This window comes from Dufourea novaeangliae, unplaced genomic scaffold, assembly GCF_001272555.1.
Source record: "Dufourea novaeangliae isolate 0120121106 unplaced genomic scaffold, ASM127255v1 scaffold55, whole genome shotgun sequence".
In the NCBI taxonomy this organism is placed as follows: Eukaryota; Metazoa; Arthropoda; class Insecta; order Hymenoptera; family Halictidae; genus Dufourea; species Dufourea novaeangliae.
Genome location: NW_015373934.1, coordinates 930219 through 945458, shown reverse-complemented (window position 1 = coordinate 945458; position 15240 = coordinate 930219). Strand labels below are relative to the sequence as shown.

General features: G+C 41.5%; 2 protein-coding genes across 2 annotated transcripts; both read right to left on the bottom strand.

Annotated features, from left to right (window-relative positions):
- Positions 1-8284: 8284 nt before the first annotated feature.
- LOC107195228 (RCC1 and BTB domain-containing protein 1-like) lies at positions 8285-10785 on the bottom strand. The gene is made up of 10 exons (XM_015585032.1): positions 10698-10785; positions 10422-10624; positions 10189-10350; positions 9851-10112; positions 9652-9779; positions 9075-9344; positions 8882-9006; positions 8729-8826; positions 8529-8659; positions 8285-8457 (listed from the first exon to the last, which is right to left on the bottom strand). The coding sequence occupies exons 1-10, from the start codon at positions 10783-10785 to the stop codon at positions 8296-8298; spliced, it is 1629 nt and encodes a 542-aa protein (XP_015440518.1). The 3' UTR covers positions 8285-8295.
- A 395-nt stretch (positions 10786-11180) lies between these two features.
- On the bottom strand, positions 11181-13494 carry LOC107195162 (RCC1 and BTB domain-containing protein 1-like). Its single transcript, XM_015584949.1, has 11 exons — positions 13401-13494; positions 13122-13324; positions 12880-13035; positions 12547-12808; positions 12339-12466; positions 12203-12281; positions 12095-12147; positions 11895-12019; positions 11740-11837; positions 11542-11672; positions 11181-11470 (listed from the first exon to the last, which is right to left on the bottom strand). The coding sequence occupies exons 1-11, from the start codon at positions 13492-13494 to the stop codon at positions 11330-11332; spliced, it is 1470 nt and encodes a 489-aa protein (XP_015440435.1). The 3' UTR covers positions 11181-11329.
- Positions 13495-15240: the final 1746 nt, after the last annotated feature.

Genomic DNA, 15240 nt, shown 5'->3' with positions numbered 1-15240 from the left:
CAAGGCGCGCCTTTCTATTCCAAGGGGGTAGTTTGGGGTGGTAGGTTCCTACGGGCAATTGGATGGAGGTGCGCCATAACGGTTCGTGTGGGGTGGCGTGTGCGCGCGTGGAAAACGTGTTTCAGCCTTTTAGTCGAAACGCTGCTCGAGGGAGGGATGTGGGTCACCGGGATATCGGGGCTTTTTATTTTATGGACGAGATATCGCAGCCGAGGTTGGACGTTATCGCGGGGACGCACTCGTCTCCTATACACCACCCTCGCCTCCTCCCCTTTCGAACAGAATAATTCGAGCGGGGCCGTTGGAAAATTTAATAAAACGGCTGGGCCATTATCCGGCCGTTCGTTATCCACGATTTCCTGGACGTGGCCTGGCATTTCGCTGTCGTTTGTCGCGGTTCGTTTCACCTCCCCCCCCCCCCCCCCCCCCCATTGCAGGAATTTCGTTTCGCTTCCTTGGTCCGTGAATCGTCGCGGAAAACGGTATCCGCGGCTCCGAACTCCGTTGATCGGTCCGATCGATGCTGCGTCGCAGTAAAAATGTAAACGATCTGCGCTAAAGCCACGTCTGCACTATAGAGGGTGGACCACGAAACGTGATCAGCTTAAATTATTCCACTGCTTCGATCGAAAATTTTGTTGGTTAATATAACATGATTCAAGGAGAGCTTCAAGACGATTGTATCAAATCTCTTGTGAACCTTTTGTTCCAGAGTTTTCAAGGTCACCTACAGTTTTTTTATAGATAAAAATCTGAAGTCTCTTTAGCAAATACCGAGACGAATTCGGCGAGCATCGTAACAAATAATTTGGTTTTCTTCCAAGCCAAAGAAACATTTAAAAAATATTTTTTACAATTGTGCATGGGCAAAAATACTTTACCATTGGGAAGAAGGGATCACTCTACGGTAAACATTATCCATAAAACGGTAAACATTACCCCGTTCAGTCAGTCGAGTCTCCAGTTTGCATACCAACGGAACAACTCACCGAAACATCCGCAGTCCATTCATAAAATATCAGGAGTCCAAGGTGTCCAGACGGGGACCGGAAATCGCGTTTGAATCATTTAATACGCCCGCGAGTTTCCCAGCGTTCGTGCACTCACGGAAAGAACGCTGTATCATCGAGTACCCGGAAACATCGACCGAAAAGCCTTCGAAACTGAAAATCGTTCGACGCGATTCGGGGCAATATCTCTCGCCCGATCTCTGTACAGTGACTCACAAATTTATTCACCAAAGTCTGTTAACTCTGACAAAATTACGTACTAAACAGCGAATTTCAATTCGAAACCAAGAGAAACTTACCTTTTAAAGTATGATAAGATTAAAAATAATGAAGTTACGTGAACAGAAATTTCATACAAATTTTCACCTTTAATCGTTATTTCGGAAGTATACGAACAAATATGCGAGTTACTGGATATCGTGTACTTCGAGGATCGATGTTCTCCCCTCGACAAAGATGGACGATCGTGGACCACAGGCGATCCAGATCGATTTTTCCCGCGTCGCTCTTCGAGAGGAGGATGCTCCAGTCTGCGTTTAATCTCGTCCCGGTGATCGTTGCTACGACTGTCTGTGCAAAGAGAGATAGAAGAAGAGAGACAGAGAGTGGCAGGGTAATGCGAGCCGCAATTCGATCTATATGCTCTGTGGCCGCCTATACGTGCGCATGTTTGTAATGCGGCTGCAGCCACTGCAGAGTCGATTGCATTCGTCCAAATTGCGGAGACTTAAACGCCGCGAAGCGGGCCGGGACACACACGCCTGTGAAATGGGGCCGTGATATTATCGCCCTCTGTGGGGGTGGGGGAACGATTATTGGCGTGGTTGAACCGGCGGCTGGTTCGCGATCAGAAACGGTTTTCGTCGAATCGTATCACGGAGGGATATCGCTACGGGACTATCGCGGAGATTCATCGTTTCGGATCGTTCATTACCCACCAAGAACCAGTAGAACTGTAGTAACAAGTAGATCGATATTTTCATTTAATAAAATTCTGTATTTTTACCTCGATATTAATTTCACATTGTTTTCTGGTCGATCAGCGTCGACGACAACTCGCAATCATTTATCGAGACCGCGAGCAGTTATCGAGACCACGAATCTTCATGGACGTTCCAGGCGTGTTTTATAAAATTCCGTATTTCTTCCATAGTCACTTCACACCGTTTCTTCGTCGACGAACCATCGTCGATGGCGACGTCACCTGGCGATCATTTATCGAGAGGGGGGTGGTTCCAGGGTGTGAACGTGACTTGTAACGAGGCATCGGAACGCGAGGCTCGTCCAGACCTGGCCGATTAATTTTCGCGTGCACGCGTCCCTCGTGTTCCGGTAAATTGACGTAAATCATGCCCAGGCCTCCTCGAGCCTATCCCCGATAGAATTACAAATCGCGTTCGCCACGGCTGATTTGCCCACCTCCTCCGACCTGCCGTTGATCGACCGGGCGTACGCACCCTGAATACTCGATCGTCGGCCTGTCCGTCGTCGACGGCCACCGTCGGAAAGTCGACGAGAAGTGGTTACGAAATCGTGGAAAATCATTTTTAACTTTATCCTTTGAATTATCCTTGACGGTGGGTATTGTGTTTAATTGTTATCGATAAAGATGATATGATCCACTGTTGAAGGTACTCTTTATAGATGTACATTGTTGAGGGTTGTTGTTCGTCGAGGAGATACTGCATGCGTGAATTCTATACGCCCAATCATGATTCTTGGTGGTACGTTTTTCTTAAAAAGAGAAATCATCTTCAATTAACAGCAGTCGTGGCTTCAATCGAGATCTTCCTTTCTCTATTTCAATTTTAGCTTAAAGTATCAGGAATATACAGTTTCTAACGATATACTGGGTGCTATGATTGGTCTCTGATTTTATTTCGAAGATTTTTTATAAAAAGAACATAACCAACTGACAACTGTTTAGCAAAAAAGTACCGTTGGGTGAAACCTAACAATTTCCGTTTTCTGGACTCACCATTTCGCTGCAGGCGGCCATCTTCATCGAAAGGTTCGATCGAGTGACCGAGCATCCCGCAGTCTCTACCAAAAAAAAAAAATTAAATTAATTCGGAAGACTGAACTCTATCCGCGAGAAAAGTCGAACGTCGATCGTTCTTTCGAAAACAGAACGGGACAGCACATACATATACATAGTTCGCGATAGGATCCGTGATCCAGCGGGACGAACGATCAACGACGCGGGAGAGGAGGAAAGAACGGAATCGACCGAGGGAAAGAGGGATCCCAACCGGAAGGTTTGCCGTCATGTGTGTTCACCGTTTGGTTCCCCCTTTTCCTCGGCGCCTTTTCTCCTGCCCGGGGATCGGGTTATGACGGCGTGTAGTACGAACCCAGGCTAAGTTAATTAAGGTTAACCACTAATAATATTATAGCGACTACAACTGTAAGTAGAATGACACCGCGTGCGTACAGGCGGACGCGCGCGCGTGTAAACGGACTTCCGCTCGAATGAAATTCCATTCGGTCCGTAACGCTTTCCGATAGCAACGATTTCGTTCCGCCCCCCTAAAAATTTCTTACGGTACCGTGTATACATATATACAGGATGGACCACGAAACACGATCAGCTATTTGTTAAATTATTCTATTGCTAAGTAGTTGTTCCATCGAAAATTTATTTGGTTACCATAACACGGTTCAAGGAGAGCTTAAACCCCCAACCACTGCTTCCCTTGGAAATCGCTCGTTGGCAGGGGACAGAAAGCGTTCGCTGGAATAGAGATGGAATCGTGAACGAAAAAAAAGATGCGCGCGCGCGCGTGGTGTGCCTGCACGCGTCTACCTTGCCGCGTTAAACTCACTGCGATGATTTCAATGCATTATGTATATATACTATAGAGACGGTACCGTCGTACGTTTGTACATACTTTGTCACGCGCAACTATTTGCGGATCAACGGAGAGAGTGTTGTGCGACGAAGCGGAACGGGGCGGTGAAACGAATTCGAGAGTCCGTCGGTCGTCGCCAGCCGATTCGGATCGTTTTATCGTTAGTCCTCTTGTGAATGCTCTTCGTTCGAATCTCAGGTGCCTCTTGAATGAGATTCGACGATGAACTCAATGGAATTCTCGTGGAACGAATTTAGTACAACGCGTGTTGCATTCTGAAAAATAAAAAAAATGTTGCACGCCGAATCGAAACGCGGACTGAAGGTACGTTTTCACGTGACAGTAATGGTTTCGTTGTCGTGGACACTTTACAATGCGAACCAATGTCACGACAGCGCAACGTCTAGTTTTTACCACGACGAAAAATTAGAAGATTCAGTGTCAGGACCGTAAGAGTTACGATTACTGGTCATGTGAAGACGTATCTTGAGACGGACTCGCGGATGAATCTTTCGAGCCCATCGAGCGTGTCGGCTCGCTGTTTGTTTGTCCTCCCTTCCTAATTGGGGCCTGTACGCCTACGATCGCCGTGAGATCAAACGAGGGGACGAGAAATTTGTAGCGATCGGTGGAAAGATACCCGTGCGCGTCCCGAGAAACGTTCTGGAACAGACCACTTGCGTCGACTATCCTCTGCCGTCAGCGCCCTCTCGTCTTTCTCGCGTCAAATACTGACCGAATGGTAAAGGATACGCGCGTAGAAATTAATTTAATTGTACGTTAGACATCAGTGTGCCGGAAAGAAAACGTTTCCCAGCTTCGATCGAATTCTATCCCAAGCTCGTCCGGAGAAATGAGCTTCGAATGCTCTTTTACATCCTCGACGGATAAACGCTTTCAATTCGGTCGATCAACGCCACTCCCAATTCTCTATGAGAAGGAAGATCGGGAAATGAATTTTACCTCCGGTTTCTGCGCCACTGAGTTTTTGTCGATTATCGATTTCACGATAGTGAGCCCCGATATACGTATTCGGATCGATGGTAACTGAGATGAACCCGAGGAATGGCGTCGGCTGGAACATTTCCAGCAGGTCCGTTCCGTACCTATTGATTTTTATTTCGGGCGGCCATCTTGGATTCCGTCGATCTTTCTACGTTTCCGTCTGGTTCAGCCCTTCGTTATCTGTTTTATTTTCGCAATTTTCCATAGTTTCCTTCGGGGTATAAAATTTTGTTAATGCTTCTGAACAATTAACGGACACGTTCTTATTTCGCCTTACCTCGCGCTTGTTCGAAATGCTTCCAGTTCGAGCTTCCATACGAAATTGTAATCGGACCGGTCAACGTAATCGTCGTGGCTCATTGTTCTGCTACATAATTCTTCCATGGAGCGTTTGTTCAATGAAAACAGCTGCCCGTTAGAATTGAGAACGTTCGTAGGGATCGCGCGGATGGTAACAAACTCACGCAAGTCATCCAAGGTCCTGAAATATCCTGGATATCAGCGACTCAAAATCAAAGACGCACGCGAACCAGGGAAGGGGGGAAGATGGGATCGACGTAGAATAGCCAGCGAAGGTTCCAGAACGATTTATTAGAAGTCTGTACAAAGGACTCTAAACGATCATCCACCGCGACGCCAGGCGTCGAGGTGAAGTTGAGCGAACGAACAAAACGACACGCGAAATGATAAGTACAGGAAAAAAATAACGAACAAAATATTAAAAAAAAAAAAAAGAAGAAGAAGAAGGGAGAGAGACAAAAGAAATAGAACAAATCGTCATCGACAAAGCTATTCATTCGTCGAATCACAAACGAGAAGAAATCGGACCGCGCAACGAGAACATGATAGACAAAATGCGAAACCTGCGATACACACGGTACGACTTAACTGTGGCTCTATGCATGTAATTTAATGTATGTACAATAATCGCAAGGCGTCGGAACGTCGGTCCTCCGTGACCCATTCGCCGGGTCGATCCGTTCAGGATGTGGACGAGCGATCAAACGAACGGGTAAAATCTGTGGAAATTAGATGTCCAAACAATCGTCGATCGATAATTGAAATGCGAATCCTGTCGAAGCACCGACTGCGTAACGTCCCGCTCGGACATCGGTAGTAGCTTTTCACTGTTTGGAAAAGATGGCGCTGCTCAGACGCAGCAAAAAGGCAACCTGCAACACACGGTAGCATTGGCAGTGCAATGGAAATCATACTCAAGAACCCGTAAAATCAAGGAAAATCGCATGGTCCCCGAGTGTATTACCGCGGAAACGGCGAAGGGTGAACGGTTTTAATTTAATTCTACGAATCTAACCTCATTCAACGAGTCGAGTCAGTAATTGTAAACAAAGGAAGGTGGAGACCATTCAGGCGGGCATGGACAGAGACAATTGCCATCCAATAGCTCGGCTTAGCACACGAATGTTTTGATTAGTTTTTATTGACTCGGCATCGTTGAACGGGCAGTAGAGATCGCGCTGTTGGAACGAACGAACGTGTCCGGGCGGGACCGCAATGTCGCGCGATCGAATCGGTTCATCCACGTGGGCAGTGTAAACCAGCCCGAATTGTCCGATTTAGCGACAAAGTGTTTAACGTGGGAAGGTGTTCAAACGGCGTAGGATCATCCCGATATTCCCGTGAATCGTGTCCTTCGGCGTGCAGTGAACTCGTGTAAATATTCTCGTGCACCCTTTATACGTGTACATATCTCGTTACAAAGTGTCGCTGGTCCCGTCGACGATTGGAAAATGGAGCCCTCCTGGCGTGTTCTTCCACGCCGATCGGTAGTTCCGTGTGTACCTAGAACCAGTGGAAAGGCGCGTTCTTGTTTTCGAGACGAGCGAGAATAAAGGATCGTTTCGAAGCGAATGGAGGAGACGAACGCGGGATGAAAAAAAAGGGAGAGGAGGACCGACGGGTATACCAAGAGAAACGACACGGACGATATTACCGAAAAGATCGTTTGTTTTCATTTCCTTTCCTTCTTCGTCGAGACGAGAGAGATCTCGCTTCTATCAATGGGATTCACAGCGAGTCGCTGGAAAAGTAGCCCGCAGGCCTAAATACGCTCTAATTAACTCAAAGAAAAACATACACACACACAGAAACTAATTAATTGATTATCCTAGTCGAATAGCTGATCGAGGTATTCGATGCGACGTCTTCTAGGGGGCACCGATCGCGTTTTCCGGTTCCCCTGTCGTATCGAGCTGCGATTCTCGATTCAATCGACCGTCTGAGACGACTGCGTGTCTGCCCGATAAGAAGGTGTGTACAGTCTCGTGTAACGTAAACAAAGCTGAACATAAATTATCGAAAGCAGCAAACGGGAGTCATTATTCAAAAAGTGATTTATATGTAGATCGTTAGAATCTCGGGAGTATAATAATTCGACAAAAAATCATTTGTTGTATCGAATGGAAGAATGTAGAGCTATGTGAAATTTCACCGAATAAATTAATTGGTCGATCGAATGATCGTGTTGGTATGATACCGGAAGTACGCGAAACGCGATGCTTCTTCAGTGATCTATCCACGATAGGTCTGATTAACTCGAATATATGAAAATCGTCACACACCAGAATGGCCACGCGACGAGATTACCCCGAATCGAATTCGATCACGCAAATTCTGACCGTAATTGGGAAATTGTCGGGATTTTTCCGCGAGTAGAGAACCGTGGCAAAGTGAAAGAATGTAAGGGCGGCGCAGATCAGACGATTGAAATAAAGACACATAACTAATTTCCAAACGGCAAACCGATTACCTTAATACTACCTATACATATAAATAAATATATATATAAATATAAATAATAATGATTATTTATTAAATGACGTTATTGAATATTATTAATAATCGGTAGTTACGTACATATTATACGAACAACAAAAATTTACTGCTTGTATATATTGAGAATATCATAATAAAAATAATGTACGAACGACAATTCAGTAAATACTATTCGTCTTGTCCTCTGTGATGTTTCTTCAAATTCATAGAACACCTACTCGGGTCTGTTAAGAAGCAAGGTGGGTACGCAGCATTTTCCTTTCTGAAATCGTGATCAATTAATTGACAGAAGGGACAGGAACATTGGGAATCTCAAATAAGTGTATTGAGAACTGTATCACGTTACGTTCTAAGGTGCGTACTCACCAGCGAGAACAGTTCACGAACTCTGTTCGCAAATTTTTTATAATCACTACACAATCTTTCGCGTACAGTTCGCAAAAAGTTCCTGAACACTTGTAAATATTCTGCTACACCAGTCTATCAGTTTCTTTGGAGGAATCAGTTCATTGATTGTATTCATTGTGATTAATTTTAATTTGTAGGAAATTATGAGTAAAACAATATCAGTAGTTATATGGTAACGTAAGTTGAGATGTTATATGATAACGCAATTTGTGCTGGTTTTATGGTTATTCATCTGGTGGAAACCACGTGCCTTTACACGCACCCGCTTGAGCAGCCTTATTCATAAAAGTGTTCACTATGGATTGATTTATTTCAGAAAATTTCGGGGATTGTATGACTGCAGTCATGTGTTTTACAGCGAAATTGAAGCAATACTCCTCTATGTTCTGAAAGCACAGAATGCCACAAATATTTTAAAGTATGCCAAATACGATATACAATACAAAATATTACACACCGTGATTTCGTACTCGATAGCTTTGTTGCACAGGACGAGCACATTTTCCACGGTAATACCTTTTTCTATTATCTTTATGCAACGTCTTTTTAGGTGATCCACAGAGTAAACATTCGCCAAATTTAAGAGTTCTGGCCGAAAAAAAAGAGAAACAGATTAAAGAAAACACATTAACACGTTGATAAATATTGAGCATGTACCTAAGGCAGATTCTGCAGGTAAATCAACTTCGTCTGTGTACAGATACCTCAGAAAAGCTCTATACACATCATAAGAAAACTCACAATACTCTATAACGCTGTAAAGAAAATTGTATCAATGAAAATGCGCGTTCACATAATATCTCGATATACCTCTGATTATTTTCAGTTAAGTTTCCTTGAAACATTGTCTTGAAGTACTGACACCTTATCTTTAACACAGCCATGTGCACATGAATGGGCTTCCCTTGCACTCGAATAGTGAGATCACTGGTAGTCTTCAACATACAGATAAATTACCACAAAATTGATTAGAGTAACATGGTTAAGCACAAAGAATACATACTGAATCATCAAATGCCTCCATCAAAGAATCCATTAAAGTGAATTCTTCCTTGTCATATGGAATAAGTGGTCGGTACATAACGCGTGGCGAACCATAATATGCGAAAGCGTCGTGCATGCATTCTAGAGAAGTTAATAATGGAGAGTTAATGCACTGTCCTAAACAGTTACCCCATATGAATATCTCAGTGCCCTCTGCCATAGCCACACTTATATTATTATCATGGTTAGCTGCTACATCCAATACTCTGCTCACTGTTGACACGGCCAACTAAAGAAACACGCGTGACTTAATTCATTAATGCAAATGTACAATAGGTTCTCAATAGCAGCTCGGTTTGTTGTATACACGCTCACCGGCGATAATGCGAGAAAGAACTCAATCATAACATACGAGAGCTCTCTTCATTTGCGTACGGTCGATCAAATTACATACTTGTTCGTACTGTGTCGTCATCATATATTATTACTTGTGAGTGCGTCGGATTCAAAAGTATATCCTCTACAACGATAGAAAGTCGTTATGAAACCTAGGGACAGAGCTGCTATTAAGAGCTTGATGTATTATATTCTGTTACCTTCACTGGAAAACAAGCATTCCTTATGGAGTCAAGACCTAATTCCCCATTATTGTTTCCACCCCAAACATAGAGAACTCCTTTGTTGCTCAATGCCAGAGTATGTTTGTAACCGCATACTACTTTTTCTGTTGATGTAAATAATCTATATTAGTGATCAATATGATTTTCACTTAATTTAGGAGATATTTCATAGCACCTATTATAATTCCAGTGAGTGTAGAGACTTTGCATGGGTTTGCTTGATTCTTAAAATTTCCAATTCCTAACTGGCCTTCACTATTGTCACCCCAACTATAAACCTCTCCGCTATCTGTGACTGCTATGCAGAACGAATCTCCACAACTAATACAGATGAATTTTTTGTCTGATAGAGTGGAATTAATTTTCGTTGGTGCATTTTGATCGACACTTTCACTTTTACCAGCTTGTCCAAAATTGTTCTTGCCCCATGCATATATCTAAATGTAAACAATCTGTTTAGCATTTCGAATCAAACCACATTTTTTGAATAATTCTGTTTTCATTCACAGAGACCTCCCCATTATCTATTAATGCCAAAGAGTGATTACTTCCACAAGCTATGTCCACAACAATGTTTTTATTAAGATTGATACACACAAGAGTTGGTATACAAGAAACTTCATTAGTGGATGGGCGTCCCAACTGTGAATATCTATTGCATCCCCATGAATATACCTATTAAATAAGATATGTTCATAAACAATATAATGCAACCTGTTCTTTTGAAACATTATGCTAATATATACCTCTCCTTTATTTGTTAATGCCAAAACATGTGGTCCACTGCCACATGCAAAGGTTTTAATATCCTTCAAACATAATGCTTGAACTATTCTTGGGTAAAGAGTACTCTGAGTATCACCGGTTCCAAGACATCCGGATCTATTATTTCCTAATGCATATGTCATTCCATCCTCTGTTACAATTAAACCTTCATTGCCTAAATTACCTGTTACAGTAAATTTAACGTATAAATGTTTCTTCATACTTCATATATTGTTATGCAATAAAAATACTAATACCATATACAAAAACCATATGAATCTTTGACATAAACTCTGGTTCTAATAAGCTAAAAATTGGGTAGTATCTCAAGTTCCCTGAAGTCATTTTTAGGAGCTGGTCACAGAGTGTTTATACAAGTATATATTCTTTTAGTCAATAACGATACAATGTCCGCTGATGTTAAATTATAATAGGAGCTATTTGATATCTCGCAGGTGGTTACAGACAGTTACAGACGTCACAAACGGACGCGTATATCAGTTAAAAGTTAGAACCAGTTAAAACTAAACCCATGTTAACAGTTTTCCTGAGAGTAAACCTAGCCTAACGTACATTGCGATCCGTGTCACGGACAAAATCGTAGCATAGATGGGAATGCTGGCAATGTAATAGGAGAGGATTGGCAATTTCTTTATATCACTTGATAGACATTTTACAAGAATCAAATTCTATCTCCAGTCGTTTATTGACAAGATTCAAAAATATTAAAATTCGGCACGTGAAGTTCAAGTTTATAATTTCTTACATATTTTAGCGACTTACAAGTAAGCAAATCGTACCATTGACGACTAGTTTCAAACAAATATGTACAAAGATGATCGGTCGAGAAAATACACACACAATATGTTCCGACAACAAGCATTGCGAGTTATGTCTTAAATGCACCCGCTTGTGAAGCTTTAAGTATAAAAGTTTTCGTTGTGAATTCATCTATTTCAAAAAAATTCGAAGATTGTATCACTGCAGTCATGTATTTCACAGCAAAATTAAAGCAATACTCCTCTAAGTTCTGGAAACACAATGCCGCAAGTATTATTTAAAATATGCTAAACAGGACGATTAACACAAAATGCTACATACCGTAATTTTGTACTTGATAGCTTTGCTGTACAGAAGGAGCACATTTTTCACGGTAATACCTCTTTTTATGATCTGTGTACAACGTCTCTTTAACTGATCGTGGAAGTAAGCGTTTGCTAAATCTAAGAGTTCTGCGGATAAAAATATAATGGATAAAACATGGTATCCCAGTGGTAAATATTGCTAAGTATTATATACCTAAAGCGTTTTCTGGAGGCAGGTCAACTTCGTCGGTGTACAAGTACTTCAAAAAAGCTTTATATGTATCGTATGAAAACAGGTCATGTTCTATAACACTGAAATAAATAGTTACATCAGCAGACAGATAGCATGCACCACAAAATAATATTTACCACTGATTACTTTCCATCCAGTCCCCCTGGAACATCGTTCTAAAGTATTCGCAACGAATCTTCAAAATGGATTTGTGTACATGAATCGGGATACCCTGCACTTGAATAGTGAGGTCACTAATGGACTAGAATAAATAGAATATATAGGTGCAATCGATAATGTCCAATAAGTAAATGCACCACTAAACACAAGTACATACTGGATCGTCGAATGCTTTTTTTAGAGAGTCAATTAGATAATTCTCGTGTAAGAGTTGGAACATTGATATTTAGTCCCAGACACTGACCCCACATAAATATTCGATTACCTTCTCCTATACCTATACTTATATGATTGTAATGATGAGCTGCTATATCCAACACTCTTCCCATTTCTGGCACTTCCAACTAAACAAATTCTTACTTATCTAAATACATCAAAACATGCACAGTGTGAAGTTTTACCTTTATTGGACTGTGGACATTTGAGTTTGTGCCAAGACCCAGTTCTCCATAACAGTTTGCACCCCAGACATAAATGTTACCTTCGTTGCTCAATGCTAAACAGTGCCCATAACCACAAACTACTTTTTCTGCAAATAAAAATAACCGATATTAATATAGTTAACATATCAATGTATGTACTTGCAGAACATGAACAAGTGTGTAATACTTATTAGAACTCCAGCAAGTGCTTGGACTTCACATGGCTTTACTTGAAGCAAATAATTTCCAATTCCTAATTGACCAACACGATTGTAACCCCAACTATAAACCTTTCCATTGTCTGTTACTGCTATGCTAAATGAATCTCCACAACTAATACGAATGAGTTTTTCATTTTTTAAGTTGAAGTATACTTTTCTTGGTGCATTGTGATTGGTGTCTTCACCTTCACCTAGTTGTCCATAATTGTTTCGGCCCCATGCATATAACTGAATAGATACAAGCAGCCTGTACGTGTTATCTATGGCTATATGACTTTAAATAAGAAGGTTTATTTCACCTCTCCATCATCCGTTAAGGCCAAAGAGTGCTGACTTCCACAGGCTATCTTCACAATAAATTTTTTACTAAGATTTATACACATAATAGTTGGTGCTATGATAAGTTTATGGGACAAAGTTCTGCGATCACAACCATCATCACCCCACGAATACACCTATTAATAATATCAATAATTAATACAATTCATTGGAGTACTGGTGATTCACCTGATACTCATTATTTTAAGTAAGTTGCAAGTACCGTTCCTTTATCTGTGAGGGCTAAAACATAAGCACCTTTGCCATATGCAAAAGTTTTGACACCCTTTCCACATAAAGCTTCAACTTTTTTTGGATAATAGGTACTGTGTGTATCACCGATCCCAAGACACCCATATCTATTTCTTCCAATACCATATACTGTTCCATCTTGTGTTACAATTAAAGCTTCATTACCTGAACTACCTGTTAAATAAAGTATAACATAAAAATATGATTCTTAACGTTCTGTATATCATTTTTAAATACTAAATTACGATACCATATACCAGAACCATATGAATTTTTGATAGAAATGTTTGTTCTAGAAAACTAAAAATTGGCCAGTTCTTCAAGTCTTGCGGAATCATCTTCATATTCACTTTCACACGATAATATTATTGTTTATAGCCGAAGTTGGCCGAAGTATCGATACCTTGGTGGTATCGATTCAACTCTAGTGAGATGTACTATGTAGTAGCTTGGAAAGAGGGGTCATAGAACCCCCGAACATGCGTAAGGGACCCTATGAGTGTCAGATGTACATACTGTGTAGTATCATATCTACTCGGTGATATTAGCGTCAATGAAAATTTCGGCGACTAACTTATGAAACCTTTATAGAGCTTTGAAGATCCTACGGAAGATTTGCAAGTTACAGGAGAGGGAATTATTTGCGGCATATAAGTTGCAATATTTTATAAGCTTGAATAACACCAGAGCGTAGTTCGACTGAATCTATACAAATATTATTATAAATAAATTGTCATATCATGTATCTAAGTTGTAATTAAGGCAATAGTAATTAAGCCACCAGATGGCGCTGCTTAAGAGTTTTAGAATTAGTTCCAATTTCCGCCACCGACTGGCGGGGACGTCACAATCGTGTCGAATTGGGACTGACGCTGTGCGTGTCCCCGTGAGCAAATTGTATAGTAACTCCAGTAACCATAGCAGTTTCTGCAGATACTACTACAGCCCAAGTTTAAAAGACGTAGGCAGTAGTTAGTTTTTGTAGTAAACCAGAGACCCGTGAGGTGAGAGCGTAGGGTCATAGAACCCCCTCTGTTGGCGCCGGCACACCACGGGGTGAGATCGTGGGGTCACAGAGTCCCGGAAACATGGATGAAGTCACTGGGTCACGTCAAGCACTCCTTGTTTACTTCATATTTAGACAGGTCTCACGACGTTATATGGACAGCATTTGATTTGACCAGGCACACGACTTGTAGCTGAAAGAATGTAGATTAATCTCCAGTCAGTGGCAGTTACAATAAACGACCACAACACTGTTAAAATCGCCCATTATTTGCAACGGTTGACACTGTAGCTCGTCATGCGTACCCCGGTTTGTTCACTTTGGACACCTCTTATACCGTTATACGCGCAGCTTTCGTTTAGATAAAGAACTCGATTTGTAGCTGAAAGTACGTAGATTATTCCACTTATATTGATAATAACAATAAACGACCAGAACACTGTTAAAATCGCATTTAATCGCGGAATACCACTATTTTATTGACCGGTGGCGCCGTCCGTGGCGAATCGCTCAAACTGCTAGCCAAATAATATCGACAGGTGAGTGAAAATTTCTAGTGATGGAAAAATGCTAATATCTCAGTAATTAACCACTTAAAATGAACGTTATTAGTCTCAAATTGTCCCTCAGGACTTAATGCATCGACCCAATAGTGCAGAACAGCTGAATTAGTAAAATTAGTTAAGTCTGTATTACTGTAGCCCCTTATGAGGCGGCAACCCTAATTGCAAATGATTTCGAACGCATTTACACCGCTAAACGGGCATGGTTCTTCTTCGTTTTGCATTAGAAGCACTGCTTAAAGAACGTAGATTACTATTCTCTAACGGCTGGAAACCAGTAACCGCAAGAACATTGTTAAAATCGCATTTGTTTGCAACGGTTGACACTGTATCTCGCTATGCGTACCCCGTTTAGTTCACTTTGAATAGCTCTTCCAACGTTCTATGGACAAGTTACGCTTTGATCAAGCATTCAGTTTGAAGCCGAAAGAACGTAGATTAATCCCCTGTCATTGAAAATAACAATAAACGACCAGAACACTGTAAAAATCGCATTTAATCGCGGAGTACCACTATTTTTT

Excerpts from the sequence above, each read along its gene's own strand:
- LOC107195228 (XM_015585032.1), bottom strand. The coding sequence starts at position 10,785 with ATGACTTCAGGGAACTTGAGATACTACCCAATTTTTAGCTTATTAGAA. Across the intron at positions 10,113-10,188 it reads CATTAATAGATAATGGGGAG|ATATATGCATGGGGCAAGAA; the intron begins GTCTCTGTGAAT and ends GTTTACATTTAG. Across the intron at positions 8,458-8,528 it reads CTATCGAGTACGAAATCACG|AACATAGAGGAGTATTGCTT; the intron begins GTGTGTAATATT and ends CTGTGCTTTCAG.
- LOC107195162 (XM_015584949.1), bottom strand. The coding sequence starts at position 13,494 with ATGAAGATGATTCCGCAAGACTTGAAGAACTGGCCAATTTTTAGTTTT. Across the intron at positions 12,809-12,879 it reads CCTTAACGGATGATGGAGAG|TTATATGCATGGGGCCGAAA; the intron begins GTGAAATAAACC and ends GTATCTATTCAG. Across the intron at positions 12,020-12,094 it reads AAAAAGCATTCGACGATCCA|TCCATTAGTGACCTCACTAT; the intron begins GTATGTACTTGT and ends TATTTATTCTAG.